Below are 18,701 nucleotides of genomic sequence, written 5' to 3' on the forward strand. Positions count from 1 at the left end.
GATAAAAGACAATGTAATACATTAAAATAAAACAGAGCCCTTGTTGACCAATGGCTGTCATGGGCTATCAATTATGTAATACTTTTAACTGTTTTCATGAGATGCATAAAAAAGCAACATTATGCTTATTGTTATGGTTTGGATGTGAGATGTCCCCCAAAAGGTCATGCAAGACAATGCATGGCTTTGGGATAGACATTTGTGTCTGGCAAGTGGAGTGTCTTTTTCTGTTTCCTGATCATTGTGTGAGCTGCATTCCTCTGCCACACTCTTCTACCATGATGTTCATCCTCATCTGAGCCCCAAGGAATGGAGCCTGCTCTCTATGGATTGAGAAGTCTGAAACCATGAGCCCCCAAATAAACTGTTTCTCCTCTAAGATTGTTCTCGTTGAGTCTTTTAGTACCAGCAGTGAAAAAGCTGACTAAAACAGTTAAAAACCTGATTCTATAAAAAAGTTTCTCTGTAAATATAGCAAGTGTTAGGAAGCAAAATACTTCTAAATTTGTATTGTGACACCAGCGTATATAACTCACAGTACATGAGTAACTAACTTCAAAGATGTTGCCTATTATATGTTCTAGAGCCTTTGTTGGTTTCTGCCACTGCCATTGCCACTGTATTTTTCTAAGCTTGGATACAATGAGACTCACTTGGGGAGCTTTACAAAAGATATAGATTCCTGGGATGGACTTTCCTTGGTACAGTGTCTCAAAATTCCTTGAGAGTGGGCTTGGGCTGCATTTTAAAAAGTTCCTTGGAGATTCAGTTGCAGCTAGCCTTTAGGCATTTAGGATCATGGATGTAAACTACACTGCAGCTCTCAGGCAACAGCAGAGCTAATTAGCTCCTAGAAATTCTGGCCTCAAAACCCTAATTAAGTGCCATGTGTGTGATATTAACAATGCACAATGCACAAGACTAATTGAAAAGACATGTTCCCGCCCTGCAGACACAAACAACCTCAAATTAAAACCAAGTTAGATACATGACAAACTGAGTAGGAACAATATTTATTATTTATATCCACCTTATACTTATGCCCTTCCTTGTGCCTGTTCCAAATAACCCATGGCATCTCCCTGCCCTCACCTAGCATAAACTTCCTTTCTGTCCTTGGACTCATCTGTGCAGTGACCAGGGCCCTTTCTCCTAAACCTTCCAATGATGCCTTAGTTTACTGTGTCTCAGAATAGCCTAATTTCTTAACTGAAAATGAAAGCCTGTTTCTTAGGCTATATTTCTAAGATATTTTTTCCTCTGTAAATAAAGTCATGACTCCACATTCTTGTCTAATTTTGTTACTGAACTCTAATAAAACAATAATATAACCCAAACTCAATACAGAACCTAGATGAGTTTTTAAAGTTTTTTTCTGATCTTTAGCTCTTAATTCTAGAGAGAATCGAGGTTTATGATATTCTATAAGGTTACAAAATAGCAGCAGTCCCATTAACTCATGAATCTTTCCTGAGTTTTAAAAGTATGTACTAATGAAGAACTAGCAGGGAAAACTGACTAGTGTGAGTCACATAAAAATAAAATTTTAGCGAAAGCTTGAGAGGTGATTTTGTTGTAGCACTTGGTTCCTGTGACAGAGCAGTCAGGACATAGCTCTCATGCCAGAGGAGCTGGAGTGGAGCTGTCTGGGTTCAGTAAGCGCCAAACTCCAAAGCTTGCTCATGTGCATATGCACTCCTTCAATTCCCTTCAGAGTAATTTTCTTGGAAAAGAAACAGGGCACTCATGTCTTCAAACCCCTATACAGTTCAAAAAAAGCATATCACAAAATAATTATAAAAATCCAGGAAACAGACTGTTTTTCAGCTTCTCAAGCTTCTAGAAAGCATAAAGTTGTAATGGAGAAAGAAAATCAAACTACTCTTGGCTTTTTCCAAAAGTAGTATTAGCTATTCCTCATAGTCTATAAATAACTCATCTGAACAGAGGTACTCAAACTTTCTATGGTTTGCTTTTATGACAACATCTATTTTCTGCCAGGCTTGTGCAAAAGTGTTGAATGTAACATAATTTTGAAATCAGTTATTTCAATAACTAAACATACATTTTAATTATAAATACTCAATAGCAGTAGATCTCAAAATATGGCAGACTTAAGAATCATCTGGAAGAGATGTTAACCTTACTAAAAATTCAGAATTTGGTTACGTCATTTAGACAGTTTGCTTGAAAAAATCTGGAAAACTACTTGAAATACTACTCTTTTTTTTGTGTGTGTACTTGGGATTAAACCCAGGAATGCTCTATAACTGAATTCCATCCCAGTCCATTTTAGTTTTTATTTTGGCCCAGGTATCACCAAGTTGCTAAGCTGGCCTTGAACTTGCGATCCTCCTGTCTCAGCCTCCTGAGTTGCTGGAATTATAGGCATGAGCCACCATGCCGAGTCTAAAATACGACTCTCAAAAACAAAACCATGATTAGGAAATCCAGATAAACAAAATTTAAAAATTAAGATATTCATTAAGGCTAAAGTTCTTATAAAGGAGAAGTAAACCAAAGTTTCATATCTATACTTTTAAATGTATGCTTTATCTTAATTTAACTTTTATCCTCATTAAGGTCTCTTATTCCTTAAAGAGTGTGCTAAAAAAGACCCAACAATTAGTCTTTTGAGTAAAAAAAGAAAAAAAAAAGCAACAAAAAAAATTTTAGTTTTAGATTCAACAAATATTGCTTAGCATCTTAATAAAGAAATGTTCAGGAGTTAAAATTGTTAGATTGAGCCAGCCATGGTGGTGCATGCCTATGATCCCAGCTACTGGGAAGGCTGAAGGAGGACTGTAAATTCAAGGCCAGCTTGGGCAAGTTAGTGAGACTTTGTTGCAAACAAACAAACAAACAAAAAACAAAAACAGCCACAACAACAACAACAAAACAACAAAAAGGTTTTGCAATGTAGTTGAGTGCTTGTGAATGTCCTGGTTTTAATCTGGGCATGGTGGTGCACACCTGTAATCCCAGCAGCTCAGGAGGTTGAGGCAGAAGGATCACTAGCCAGCCTCAGCAAAAGCAAGATGCTAAGTATATCAGTGAAACCCTGCCTCTAAATAAAATACAAAATAGGGCTGGATATGTGGCTCAGTGGTTGAGTGCCCCCAAGTTCAATCCCAGGTACCCAAAAAAAAAAAAAAAAAAAACCCAACCCCAAACCCAAAACCAACCAAATAGACAAAAACCCCCAACAACAAAACAAACAAAAAATCTATTAGATTGAGGAAGAAGGAATTAGCAAATGGAAAATATATTACTTCATTGCCTGAGATAGCTAACCATAATGTATAGTAAAGAAACAATAAGCATGTTCTGCTCTTCATCCTTAGGAAAACAGAAGCCTGGCTGTACCTGGTAGGTTGAGTTCTTCTAGTTCAATCACTGAGCGATGGCTGCTATAATAGTCCTTCATTAGCTTCTGTAGGTCTTCTGGTGTCCCTGGTTTGGGCTCTGATTTTGCAAGAACATCAGTAATTTTCTTCTAATATATGAAAGGAAAAACAAAATATAAAGATTTCAGAATGATATTTGGCTTAGGCTTGTTCCTCTGGCATTGAAACTGCACACACCTTTTGGTGATAGCTGAGTGTGAATGTAAGCTCTAATAAATACACTTAAGAAAATTTCCTGAATACTTCCTGGACATAACTATTATTTTGAAAAAATGAAGAGGTGATCTGAAAGGTGATCTGCCTCTTGGTCTATGATTTCTATGAGAACTGAAATTTCTGCATGAGATTCTACAATAGGGTCTTTTCTGTTAAAAGTCAAGAGATTTTGTTGGTATGGAAACCTCTCGTTTACCCTTAAAAGATATCTATCCTTGGAAGAGTAGAATTTTGAGAATTTCTTGCCTAACCTGGTTTTTGAGGTGCCAAGTCTCAGTTTGGATTTCTGGCATTAGAGCTAAACCTGCGGGAGTAATCTGAGCATAGCAGCCTACTGAAAAGAGGACTTTACACCCCTGAGTTTTAAGTTCCGGGAAACTGACAATCTTCAAGTGGTCCTATGGAAAGGAGAAGTGATACTCTAACAGGAAATGCTTTCCCACATCTATTTTGATTTGGATTCATTTGTGTACTTGTGCAGCAATTCTATTCAATGTCTGCAGTGTACTGGGAACACACAACTGTTTATTTCATTTTCATCATAACCTTTCCTTCTCTCTTCCTTCTAATGTTTCACCAAAGATCCAGAAGGAGCCATTCCCCATCCCCCACTCCAATTCCTTTCCTTCCTTCCCTAATATCCTCATTTCTACCCACTGCCAAGAATGATCAAGGTTCTGTCAAAGGAATTAACATTTAAAAATATGTCATCAGTGGGCATATTTTAGCATGACCTCAGCCAAGGCTAAAATATCCAGCTAGAGTTCTGACCTTGAGCCACAGAACTTAACACTCCTCAAGGCCATTAGTGTACAAATTATCAAAAAGAAGTTAAAGTCACTTCTTTAAGGACTTGCCAAACCTCAGCCAATTTGGCACCTCCTGTCTTCCTATTTGGCCATTTGTAAGAAAAGAAAAACATGCATGCACACTCTCAGTTTTCTAAAAGCTTGCTGTTAAGTAACTGGTTTGAGTTCATCTTCTTTCCTCTAATCCCAATCATATTTCCTCTGCTGACTACAGCAGTAGACCCTTCTTGGCAGGGAGAGAATTACGCTGCTGTTTTCACAACTGTGACGGAAAGGTGAAAGCCAACCATATTTTCTTAAAGGCTAAGCCATAAAAAAGTTGTATAGGAGCAATAAAGTCTTTTTTATGTTCAGAGGCAAATATTAAAATGGAAGGGGAACTTTTGCCTTAAATTATGGTTCCAAATTTGAGTCAGAAATGCCTTATGCTACCTTCATTTGTTTATTTTTAAAATTAATATTCTAAGGCATAGGGTCTCAAAATCTGGAATAAGTAGGAAAAGAAGGTCAGTTTTGGGGACAGAACCAGAGGGATCAGGGCAGTGTGGGAGGGAATAGCTCTAGGCTCCTTCTAAGTTAGAAATGCAGATCTGACACCTAACCACAATGAAAACACAGGGTGGATCACAAAGATGTTTGGTGCTCCACAGACTGAAATAGCAATCAGAAGAATTTATTTTTAGCCCCAACAGGAACACATTACTAGTGACCTTGGGGAAGTCACCAAACCTCACTATCTTAACGATCTTAATGATCTCTGTATTTTTAAAGTGGGGACTATAATAGTTATTTCATCAAAGTATGACACATAAACATGTGATGGAAACCACATGGGGACATATCACCACAAGATATTATTAATATTACCTTTCTCCTCTTTCTGGTCTTTTTGGCGTCTTCTTTTATTTCCTTTGGTTTTATCAAGAAACATTCTTTAGGCTATAAAGAAACACAAATGAGGAGATGTTCATCTTCACATGATGATGTGTCAATGAATGGTATGAATCCCAATGAATTTTCTGCTCTGCATGTATTCCTCAGAGTACCTTGGTAATATTCTGCAGACTGAGATGCTGGGAGACCCACTGGAGCTTATTATGCAGGAGCAGAGCTGAGAGAATTTGAGAAAGTCAGGAAGTGTGAATGACTTAAGACTGGAAAATCTTTGAACAAATATCAAAATGCCTGAGTGAGTGTATATGTGTGCTGGATATGTGCAGAGCATTAAAGATGGAAGACAGTGGCCAGTTTGTAAAATATAGGCAAGAAATAGATGTGATTAAAATTATGATGTGGCAAGACAAGCCTTTGACTAGAGTGAATGGAGTTTTCCATGAACTGGCTGTGTATGAGCCTGCATTTTCAAGTCACTGGTTCATTATTCTGTATTATCAATTCCTTCTCTCTTTTCCATAAGCACAGAAAATCCAAAGTAGGATATATTTACTTATGGTTTCATAAAACCAGCTGTACCAAATACTTTTTATAGTGACTACAAAATTAATGTCTCTGCTAATGGTCTGATAACAGTCTCAGCACCACAGCATATAAAGTAATTTATTTTGCCTGTTGCCTTGACCCCTGAGCACCCTATACAGCTCAATGCTATTTTTATCCTGAGGTTTTTTTTTGAGATTGAAAACAGGAAATTTGGACTAAGACCTTGATTTATAAAATAGAATGCCTCAGATTCCATATTTATTGATCATAAGCAAGAATATAAAATGTTTCCTATGCTGGATCTTCTATGCAACATTTTCCAACAGGTTGCCAAGAATAAAGGTATAAAATGTAAGTAAAACATTCTGAGTTTTCCCTTGAAAACTCAGTTTCCGTTCCAACTAGAGTGTATTCTATTTAAGCTGGCAAACCACTAACTAAAGCAATCTTGTCTCCACTGGCTCTGTTTAAAATGATCACAGATGAATCTTTCTATTATATGTTTGCAGACAGCCTGCAGATTAGGAAAGCCTATGGCCTCAAATCAGACAGAGAGATATAATACTATATAATTTCTTCAAGACATTAGGCCAAGGACCAGAAGTTTCTAGACTGTTTCAGTTGGTAAAGAAGCAGATTTAAAAGGTTCAAGATTAAAATAACCTGGGAGGGGCTGGGGTTGTGGCTCAGTGGTGGAGCACGTGCCTTGAATGTGTGAGGTACAGGGTTCGATCCTCAGCACCAAGTAAAAATAAATGAGGGTATTGTGTCCATCTACAACTAAAAAAAAAAATTAAAAAAAATAACATGGGAATCTTGAAATTTTAGCTGCTTCTCACTTAAAAGGAGAAACCTGCAAAGAGCAATTGCATCATAGCAAAAGAAAAGAAAGATATCATGGCCTTTTTAATGTAGAAAGTTAAGCAGTATTGTGGATGGATGTGGATTCATGTCAATTTGATGTTGGTACATGCTAGCAAGAAACTGGGTCAAGGCCACCAATATGTCACAGAAGCTGCCAGATGTTCAGAAGAGTCTAGTTACAGACCAGGCTAATGTTTAGCTCATGCTCTTCCAGCAGAGGCCTGGATATGATTAGCAAATCTCTTAAGGCATATATAATATTTCTTCACCAGTGTCAAGGCTTTTGGGAAGCAGATTTAAAAACTTGTTAAGTTTTCTTATTTAGTATATGGAGATATTCTATAGGAATATGTTCAATGTGCACATTGAAATTATGCTAGAAAGATGATTAATTCAAACATGACATAAATTAACTTGAAAAATCAGCTCAGCTGTAAAGATATGGACTCATTTAATGATGTTTACTTTATGGAGACTGGGGAAGAAGATGTGGCAGACTCAGGCCAAACCACTAACAATTTCATAAAATCAATTCCTATAGGATGTGACTTTGACAGTTGACACATAATGTCATTTTTTTTATGGCAATGTCAATATGTAGTTTGAAGAATCATATGTCCCTCAAAGTGTACAAAAAACATGGCCTTGCCAGGCATGGTGGCACATGCCTGTGTAATCCCAGCAGCTCAGGAGGCTGAGGCAGGAAGATCCCAAGTTTAAAGCCAGCCTCAGCAATTGTGAGGCACTAAGCAACTCAGTGGGACCGTGTCTCTAAATAAAATACAAAATAAGGCTAGGGATGTGGCTTCATAGTTGAGTGCCCCCGAGTTTAATCCCTAGTACACAAAACAAAAACAAACAACAACAACAACAGCCTCTAAGTGAAACAATTGGAGCATATTCTCAATTCCTTAAAATATAAAAAAGGGGAGCAGGGGTTGTGGCTAAGCAGTAGAGCACTCACCTAGCATGTGTAAGGCACTGGGTTTGATCCTCAGCACCACATAAAAATAAATAAAATATTGTGTCCAAGTGCAACTAAAAAATATTAAAAAAATAAAATGGCATGTATGTATGTGATACAGTATACATACAATAAATAAAATCAGTTGGAAAAAATATGTGTAAAAAGGTATATCCTTTAAGAATGACTCTCTTGGTTTAACATGAAGAAGCCACCTCCAAATGCCACTGAACAATAAATAAATAAAGGGCACTAAAAAGGCATAAATTTATAAGAACCAAGAAACCAGGAGAAAGGAAGCAGTAGTGGAGAGATTTAAACATTTTGGAAAATGGAAAGTGGTTAGAGTTGGTGGAGGTACTTAGTAGAGAGAGAAAGTTTGCACTGGGGCTTCTCAAGAGGTAGAAGCTAACTGTGAAAAAATCCAGTACTTTGGATGCCAGGAACTATTGAGAGTGAAGATTAGAAAAGAAAGGGACTTGTTGAAAGTGGATATTGAGAATATTTTGCAACCTCCATCCCCCAATCTCCTACTAGGCTGTACCTCCTACTCTGGCAGCCAAGCAACCATCCCATTACTGCTGCCTTTCACCTAGTCCTTCCTGGAAGTACACTGGAGTTTTATTCTCCGGAGAGATGAAGGGGTCCAAGAAGTTTGGCACAAGGGAAAAGAGGACAGAAGTTGAGGTTTACCTCCATTTCCTGAATCTGTTCCATGTTTATGTACTTCAGGCAGAACACTACTTAATTCTTTTCTGGAAAAATGGAATAGCCTCAGAAAAATGATACAAGAAAGTCACATTTGGGCTCCTACAGTAAAAATGTAGCTTTTCATTCTATCACACTATCATGGAGTACAATAATCAACAAACCCTAGTCATGTACAAAAACTTCTCACCAAGTATTTAATGACTCTCTGTGCAATATGAATAGACCACTAAAGTTCATTAGTCATCTATGGAAAGTTTCCAAAATGAGAGCAAACAACCAAAGGACAAAACAACCTGGAGGAAAGATGAATGGTACAATGGGACACTTCAAAACAATTACAATTGCTATTCCCAGAGACAGAATATTTTGCAATCATGAAATAAGAACAAGATGCCATAAAAAATCAGAGAACATGTAAACACTAAAACTTATTTAAAACTTTCCATAACTGAAAGAAACTATCTAGAAATTCTATTGAAATCCCATTTTGAAATCTATTCAAATCCCATTAAATATGCAGTAAATGAATAAGAAAGTATTTCACATGAAGAGCATCAACGTAAAATTTAAGAAAATCATAGATAAAAATAGACTCAAAAAATTTCCCAAAACAAAAATAATATACAAAATACAAAGGATCAGGAAAAATAATAATGATGTTAAGACCTTTCAACTGTATGAATAGATGCTAGAGCTCAATGGAATGATGCTTTCAAAATTGTGGTAAAGATTATTTGTAAATTAAAAGCTTTTATACCCAGCCAAACTATTAATCAAGCATAAGAGTAAGATAGAGACATTTTCAGAAAAATAAGGTCTCAAAAATTTTACTTCCCACTCACAGATATCAAAGGCTTTATTCCAGAAAAAAAAAAAAAAGGCTAAACCAATACAAAAAAAGATGGGATTTACCAAAAAGGGTGTCCAACCCCAGAGAGTATTGAAATGGCATCCTAGAAAATAATTAAGTGGTCTCAATTGCTTGATGGGCCTAGATAATAGCCAATTTAGAGTGGAAAAAATGACTGATCTATTTGGGTTATGGAAAATATTATTCATAGGCATGTGGAAGAGATGGTGGAACATAAGGAGTCAATTAACAATAGGAAAACACCAAGTCAGGCAAATAAAGAAATGAGAAATGAGTGCCATGAAAATAAATAATTGCATAAGAGAGATGATTATAGCTTCTTTTTTAAAATCAGCATTAAACAATATTTCCATGATGTAATAATAATGTAACAGTGACAACTGCTTTAACTAATATGTGTTGGATATTGTGTTGGCTAAGTCAGGCAGCAGATGGAGAGGGAATAGGAGGTGGATGGGTAAAAAAAGAAGATGGGTAAGATAGCTAAGGAGGTTTCCACATAGTGTTGAAGGAGTCACTTGATTATTTCTTGAAACTTATAGTAAAATGCAAAAGGAGGGAGTTAAATTGAGAGGACTGTTAGAGATGAGATCAAGGGTGTAACTGCAAAAACATTTGTTAAGACCTCAGAAAGAGCAAAGGTGGTGTCTCAAGTGCAGTAGTTCTCTTTCACCCATGGAGGATGTTTCAAGACCCCTGGTAGATGCTTAAAACTACAGTTTTGTACAGACAGTACAAACCCCTAAAAACGCTTTCTTTCTTTTTTCTGTATACCTATGAAAAAGTTTAATTTACAAATTAGGCATAGTAAGGGATTACTTATAACAACTAATAAAATAGAATGAAGCAATATATTGTAATAAAATGTATGTGAAAGTATCTTTTTCTCTATCTCTCTTTTTTTTTTGGTGGTGTGGATTGAACCTGGGGTGTTTAACCACTGAGCCACATCTACAGCTCTTTTTAATATTTGATTTAGAGACACGGTTTTGCTGATGGCTAAGTGCCTGGTTAAGTTGCTGAGGCTGGCTTTGTACTTGTGATCCTCCTGCCTCAGCCTCCCAAGCTGCTGGGATTACAGGTATGTTCCACTGCACCTGGTTCTTCTCTTACTATATGGTATTTACGTTGATACAATGACTATGATTGAACGAAGTGAGGTGAGTGATGGAGGTCTTGTGATGTAGTGTTAGGCTATTTCCTAAGGCTTACTTGAATACAAGCAGTATGATACCACCTGACAGTCTATCCGATAACCAAAGCAGCTACTAAGTGACTAAGGGGAAGGTAGTATGCACCTGCCCACAATGGGTTTGCCAAACAAAGGGACAATTCACATCTGGAGTGGACAATGATACAGCATGAGATATTAACATTTTATCATGTTAGTCAGAATGGTACACAATTTAAAACTTATGAATGGTTCATTTCTGGTATTTTTGATTTAATTTTTTAAAACATTTATTTTTTAGTTGGACACAATATCATCTTTATTTTATTTATTTATTTTTATGTGGTGCTGAGGATCAAACCCAGGGCCTTGCACGTGCTAGGAGTCCGCTGAGCCACAACCCCAGCCCATCATTTAATATTTTTATATTATAAAAATCAAAACTGCGGCTAAGTTGGGGGGTTACTATACTATTTAGCCACATAAGAACTTTTAAAAATATTATGTGTATGCCTCAGATTTTCTCAAATAATATGCCTTTAGGAAGCTTAAGGGGTTTTATTTCTCAGTTGTCTCAGCAGGGGCTGAAGGCAGAGAAGGGTTTATCTAGCAAGGATTTGTGGATTTGACTTCTGCTTAATGGAGTAAGATCCAAGAAGACTGAGAGGTGACTCAAACAGATTATGTATGCAGGAATACCACTAGTTTGGCCTGAGAGGGTCAGAAAATAAAATAAAGAGAGCCATTTGGATCCTCAGAATTATGTCAAAAGGCAGGCTGAAGGAGGTGCTCAGTTGCAAATATATGCTATTTTTCACTTTTAAATAATGAGACTGAGGGCAGAACAAAGTACTCAAAGGACGGAACCAAGAGACACGAAAATTACCCTTGGCCTTAAGACTTAATGAAGAAACTCCTAACATTTTCCCTGCTGGACCAATGACTCCTTGTGACTCCTAATTCTCCCTTTTGAAAGAGAGTTATCTATCAGTCAAGGGTATCCTATGTCTGCCCCACCTCTGTGTGTTGTGCGAATGGGGAAAGAATTTTTCTCTTTAGTTTCATAGATTGAGAAGAAACATACTAAAAAATCTAAGCTTAGGGAACCTGCACCTGGACCTGACTTTAAGGATGAGATTATAAAATATAGTAATGGGATAAGACTTTTAGAAGCCTTAGAGGGGGTGAATATATTCTGTATGTTGGAGGAATATAAATCATTAGAGGTCCGAGGGAAGACTATGGAAGCTAGAATCCATGACAATTCCCAACTATCCATCTTTCCCTGTGTTCATGCCCCTTTGCATTCCCTCCTCTTGAATCCAGTGGACTAAATTCACTGATTTGCTCCTAACAGAATATGTCAGAAGTGATGAGATGTCAACTGTGAGATTAGGTTATAAAAAGACTGTGGTTTCTGTCTTGACTACTCTTGCTTATTCCCTCTAGGATCAGTTGACCTGTGGGAAGCCAGCTGCAATGTTGTGAGACAACCATGTGGAGAGGCTCCCAGAGGGACTGAGGCAAGCCAACAACCACATGAGTAAGCTTCAGGGTGGACTCCCAGTTGATCCTTGCATTCGGCCCACAACTTGACTAGCACTTCATAAAAGATGTAAAGCCAGAAGCAATAAACTAAACCATGACTGTGACATAACAGAAACTTTGAGATAATACATTTTTTCTGTTTTAAGCTGCTGACTTTTGGACCATTTGTTATGCAAGAATAGATCAAAGCAAAGAAGAGAACTGAGATGCTGTCATGGAAAGGAAAAAGGTGAATCAGAGAGTGGATAGGTCATAGTCCCATGTTCTGTTATGAATCAAGAATGATTTTGGAAATAAAGAATGAAACAAATATGAAACAAGCAATGCTGAAGCGAATTGAAAATATACAGCAGAGAAAGATAAGGAGCAGAAGGGATAAGCTTTCTTGGTAAAGATTTCTCTATGATCTTTTTCGATCAACAAAAAGCTAGTTGAAGAAAAAAATGTCCACTGTGGTTTTTGAGGGGGACGGGATGGGTCATGGAACCACTGAAAGGCTTCTGACATCAGGCAGGCATCAGTGAAAAGTCAGAAAATCCCTTGCAAAGGTTTATATTCTGGGAAACATAATTACAAAGTCACTAGGGCTGGCTCTGAAATGACTGATGTTGAGAAGGAAGAGGGTGATGCAATCTCTGGGAGTAGGGAATTCATCATTTATTTTGGAAGCAATACCTGGGGAAAAAAAAGAACTGCTGGCAAATCTTTATATTCATGTTATTAAGCAGGCCAAGGATACTTATTGAGATGTGAAATGCTTGCTAGAGATGATGTAGTTGTATGGATTTTAAAACTTTTATATAGCTACAAATCTGCTGCTTGAAATACTGGACAGTTACACACGTGAGGCCCAGTTAGGCAAAGAAGGGAGCACCATTTATCTAAAAAGATGCTCCGCCTTGTGCTATTAAAGCCTGAATGTATATTATAGTTGACAGTTCAATGTCAGGTGATTCTTGTACATGCGAGAAGAAAAACTTATAAAAAAGAATAGCAACTAACAAATCTGAAGAAAGTTAAAAATTTAAATATTGTATAAAATAATTTCTGTTTTTTTTTCTATTATAGGAAACATATAGCTGGTCATGTCAGCCAAATAAATTCCCAACACTGTGTTAGATACTATACTGGACACAAAAGAAATCCTGGCCCCAGTGCACTTATGAACCAGCTGGAGACTCAAGCTCTATGTGCATGAACAACTAGAGAAAGGCTCCAGAAAGGATGGTGTGCCTGGTAAGAAACTTGGTCTTGTGGTGGGATGAGAACACAGGGGAGCTCACAGAGGAGCCAGAAGGAATATGTGGGTAGTCAGGGATGGAGTCAAGAACTCCAAGTTGGAGTTAGGAACCCTGCCCTAAAGGTCAAGGTGGGGGAGCCTTTCAAGGAGGGACCTATGTCGAGAAGGTCAAGAATGGGGCTAAAGAATGGATGCTGAGTTACAAGGCTCCAAGAGACCTCTGTAAACAGCAATGTCAGGAAGCTGAGGGTTTACCAGCTGGGGCACAAAGAGTGGAGATGGTATGAGTGGTGAGAAAACTCGGGTACTGGTATAGTCATCCTTCATTATAATCATTTCACAAATAATGAGTGCCAATTTGGGACAAAATTCTGTGGATGCACAGATAAAGTCTGTCCTTGGGGTATACCAGGCTGGTGGGGGGGATCCAGATGGACATCACTCATATGAAGCAGAGGAACACAGATTCCCATGTAAATTCAGAGAAAGGAGAATTCTCTGGCTAGGGAAATGAGGAGGGTTGCAAAAAGGGGTTAGAGGATTTTGTATGGCTGACTTGGAGTCTTGAAAGGAATTTGGTAGAGAAAGAAATAGAAGGAAGAAGAAGGTGATTAAAAGAGGCAGTAAAACTTAAAGCTTTTGTATTTCCTTTTTTTGCTCAGCAGAAAATTTACAAAGGTATGGGACCAACAAAGCACACGGCAAATCCAATTTTCCAAGCTAACAGAGAAAGGATAGGGAAAAAGAGCAGTGGAAGCAGCAGAATCCTCAGAATTTGCTCCCAGCTAGCTGAGAGGGGACACAATCCCAGAGCTTGTTCTTTGTACAATGGAGCACCACTGACCACACAGTGTCACTGTGAAGATGATTTGAGTGAGTCACAGTGTGCCTTGTAGAGTGACTATAGTAATTGCTCAATAAAAGGTCTTTAACACTGTCAAAATCTGGGTAGTCAAAGATGGGCAAATGCTCCTAGAACTGAGAAATATATTTAACTTTCTTTTTTCTCATTTTTCTTCTCATTCCTATAGCCACCTTCCACTTACCTAACTTGATAGATAAAGAAGCTATAAAACAGGTAGGAATTTAGCAATGCAGATGGTATCACCAGTAAAAAGCCAATAATGATTCAGGCTTGTATGAGTTTATTAGTTCAAAGCTATTCTTTTACCAATGGACCAAAAGAAGTAAGGAGGAAGCGAGATGAAAAATCAAGGGGGAAAATAAGGAAAAAGAAAGCCAATAGGGTACAAAGAATATTTGGAAAAAAGTTCTGCAGATGGATACCAACTAGATCAAAGATCAAAGAAAACATGGTTGTGGTGTGCTTGGTGGGATTAATTAAGAAAAAATTAACTCCATTTTGAGGAAGTGCCTTGAAAAGGTAAGGATTTAACTTATAGGTCTTTGAAAGAATGATTAAAACTAAAGCTGGTTTAGGGCCTCTGAATAAAACATTCAATGGTTGGAGAGAAAACCCAGATGATTACATATTAAATATATATACCTTTTTATACTCCCTTTCCCACAAAGAAAAAATAACAAAATAAAAAAGATGAAGTGTATTTCATTATAATAGTGAATACTTTAGTGATTATTCTTTGACAACCACAGTTTGAAGTATTTAACATGTACTAATTCATTTAATCCCCATGCAGGAAGATGTAATCATTATTATCATTTTACCAAGATGGAGACTGAGGTAGAGAATTTAACTTGCCCATGATCACATAAGTGGCTAGGTTGTGGCTCAGTGGCAGAGTACTTGCCTAGCACGTGTGAGGCACTGGGTTTGAACCTCAGCACCACATAAAAATAAATGAATAAAATAAAGGAATTGTGTCCATCTGCAAATAAAAAAATATTTTTAAAAAATGGGATTACATCCCTGTCAATTAAAACAAACAAACAAACAAACAAAACCACTGTGCCAAATTGTGTTGCACAGTTATCCTCAGCCCAGTCACAAACTCTGAGTGGAGTTACCCTTTTGTGGAACAAATTTAGGGCATCAACAGTAAGAATAAGACAAAGAATCATTACTATTAAGAAAATAGTAACTTTGGATAGACAGCAGACAGTTCTTTAAAATTCACATGTGAATTTATCTGTTAAGTTTGAGGGATACAAAATTAGAAAAAGTTACATGGATGTGAGTGGCATTTCAAAGATGAGTCAAGAGATTTAAAAGGCAATAAACATCGATGTGGCAGTATCCCTGTAGTACGCTCTTTTAAGGTCTTCAGGGAATAGACCGAGAAGGGCAATAGCTGGGTCAAATGGTGGTTCCATTCCCAGCTTTCCCAGGAATCTCCATACTGCTTTCCAAATTGGCCGCACCAATTTGCAGTCCCACCAGCAATGTACAAGAGTACCCTTTTCTCCACATCCTCGCCAACACTTGTTGTTGTTTGACTTCAGAATGGCTGCCAATCTTACTGGAGTGAGATGGTATCTTAGGGTGGTTTTGATTTGCATTTCTCTGACTGCTAGAGATGGTGAGCATTTTTTCATGTACTTGTTGATTGATGGTATGTCCTCCTCTGAGAAGTGTCTGTTCAGGTCCTTGGCCCATTTGTTGATTGGGTTATTTGTTATCTTATTGTCTAATTTTTTGAGTTCTTTGTATACTCTGGATATTAGGGCTCTATCTGAAGTGTGAGGAGTAAAAATTTGTTCCCATGATATAGGCTCCCTATTTACCTCTCTTATTGTTTCTCTTGCTGAGAAAAAACTTTTTAGTTTAATTAAGTAAGTCCCATTTGTTGATTCTTGTTATTAACTCTTGTGCTATGGGTGTCCTATTAAGGAATTTGGAGCCCGACCCCACAATATGTAGATTGGAGCCAACTTTTTCTTCTATCAGGTGCAGTCTCTGATTTGATATCAAGCTCCTTGATCCATTTTGAGTTAACTTTTGTGCATGGCGAGAGAAGGGGATTCAGTTTCATTTTGTTGCATATGGATTTCCAGTTTTCCCAACACCATTTGTTGAAGATGCTATCCTTCCTCCATTGCATGCTTTTAGCCCCTTTATCAAATATAAGATACTTGTAACTTTGTGGATTAGTCTCTGTGTCCTCTATTCTGTACCATTGGTTCACCCGCCTGTTTTGGTACCAGTACCATGCTGTACCACATGTACCACATCGATGTTCACAGCAGCACAATTCACAATAGCTAGACTGTGGAACCAACCCAGATGCCCTTCAATAGATGAATGGATAAAAAAAATGTGGCATTTATACACCATGGAGTATTACACAGCACTAAAAAATGACAAAATCATGGAATTTGCAGGGAAATGGATGGCACTAGAGCAGATTATGCTAAGTGAAGCTAGCCAATCCCTAAAAAACAATTGCCAAATGTCTTCTTTGATATAATGAGAGCAACTAAGAACAGAGCAGGGAGGAAGAGCAGGAGGAAAAGATTAACATTTAATAGAGACATGAGGTGGGAGGGAAAGGGAGAGAAAAGGGAAATTGCATGGAAATGGAAGGAGACCCTCATTGTTATACAAAATTACATATAAGAGGCTGTGAGGGGAATGGGAAAAAAAAAACAAGGAGAGAAATGAATTACAGTAGATGGGGTAGAGAGAGAAGATGGGAGGGGAGGGGAGGGGGGATAGTAGAAGATAGGAAAGGTAGCAGAATACAACAGTTACTAATATGGCATTATGTAAAAATGTGGATGTGTAACCGATGTGATTCTGCAATCTGTATTTGGGGTAAAAATGGGAGTTCATAACCCACTTGAATCTAATGTATGAAATATGATATGTCAAGAGCTTTGTAATGTTTTGAACAACCAATAAAAAAAATAAAATAAAAGGCAATAAAAATTAGATCTAGCAAGTAAAGCTTATCCAAATGTCCACTTGGAATAACATGAGGCAGCAAATTTCCTGATAAGAATACATACGACAGACCCTGATGCTGAGTAGAAATAAAACCCCAGGAACTTGCAGGCAGTATGGCTGCTACCATAATCATGCATTGCGTGTGGGGTGATGTTTCATATCTTAATGCTATTTGTCTCCTCCTAGGAACGACCCTTAAAAGAATAAGACTGAATATTCAGTTTAAAAGTGATATAAAATCTAAGATACTGTTATTGTGAAATACATTCATATAGTTAAACGAACACAAATCAAGGGGATGCACACCTTGCAGTTCATAATTATGGAAGCATAGCCTTTTTGAAGGCAGAGAAGGTGAAGCTTCCCTCAAATCCCACCACAACTGATAGTAGGGCACAGGAAGTGCTGTAGAAGGGTGGAAGAGGTGATCTTAGAATCCAACAGTAGCAGCTGTCCCAGTGACCATCACCTGTTTGGCTTTCTTTGAGGGGGCAGGAACTGGAGCTGTCTCTTGCTGTGTCATTTCTGTATCTCCTTCTTCACCATCTGATGCATCTAGGAAATACAAAGTTTGAAAATTAGAAAAGCGTCTCTCTCTTTCATACCCTGGTACCTCCTTTCTAGGAGGTTCTCTCTTGACTTTGTAAGGAAATGACCTAAAATGAAGGCAGTGATTTAAGCACTAAGATGTCAGTCTTATTTATAAACTAAAAAAACGAAGATTACCTACCTAGATGCCGAACATTAAAGAATGTTTATTTATGGAATACTCATACAAGGGAACTTTTTGCAGCCTTTGAAACATGTTTACTAAGAGATTACAATGAAAAAAAGCCATCTTATGATGATATAACATATAACAATGCTTAATAAGGGTGGTTCTGTTCACCTATTACAGGTGAACAGAACCACCCTTATTAAGCATTGTTATATGTTTAACAATGGGCTTCATAAATAGAATCTTCGATATCTAATTATCTAATTCTTGTAACTATTGATTTTATAGACATGACCCCCAGCCTTTCAGATAAGAAAACTGTTGTTTAAAGAGGTTATTTTTGTTAGTTTTACCATTGCTGTGACCAAAAGACCTGACAAGAACATGTAGAGGAGGAAAACATTTTGCATTGTTTTACACATAAGCTTTTGGGGGACACTTCATATATAAACCATAATAGAAGTGTTTTGTTCCAGGTCACACACCTGGGAGCACAGTTGAGTCTAAAGTCAGACATTGCAAGCGACTGCTCCACTGAGCATCAGACAGTCCTTGATACCTAGGTGTTGGTTGCCAGGAAAATGTTAAGAGACTATGACAAAGGATTATAGCTCATGATAAATTCCTATTTTGAATTTACTTATCTTTCCATAATGGAAAAAGACATTCTTATACTAAGGATTAGGAAAAATAAAAGTTTTCCTATAGAGCTCTCCTGAAAAAACATGGCAACCAGAAGGTTCTTACTTCTTATGATGCCATTACTGCCTTTAAGGTTCTAGTGGTTTCTCCCTTTAGACAAATTTTTGGTCTTTTTTTTTGGTCCCAGGGATGGAACCCAGAAGTGCTTAACCACTACGCCACATCCTCTGCCCTT

The 18,701-nt window shown here is 37.5% G+C and overlaps 1 protein-coding gene across 5 annotated transcripts in view; it reads right to left on the minus strand.

The window, feature by feature from the left end:
- Cmss1 (cms1 ribosomal small subunit homolog) overlaps nucleotides 1-18,701 on the minus strand; it is a 331,345-nt gene that overhangs the window by 12,012 nt on the left and 300,632 nt on the right. For 4 of the 5 annotated variants that reach the window (XM_027943250.2, XM_071615412.1, XM_071615413.1 and 1 more), the window contains 3 exons: nucleotides 17,576-17,661; nucleotides 5,300-5,371; nucleotides 3,367-3,496 (listed from right to left, as the gene is read on the minus strand). In XM_027943250.2, coding sequence (XP_027799051.1) covers nucleotides 3,367-3,496; nucleotides 5,300-5,371; nucleotides 17,576-17,661 — 288 coding nt within the window. The other variant, XM_027943251.3, reaches the window with a different exon arrangement.

Source organism: Marmota flaviventris, chromosome 8, assembly GCF_047511675.1.
Source record: "Marmota flaviventris isolate mMarFla1 chromosome 8, mMarFla1.hap1, whole genome shotgun sequence".
Taxonomy (NCBI): domain Eukaryota; kingdom Metazoa; phylum Chordata; class Mammalia; order Rodentia; family Sciuridae; genus Marmota; species Marmota flaviventris.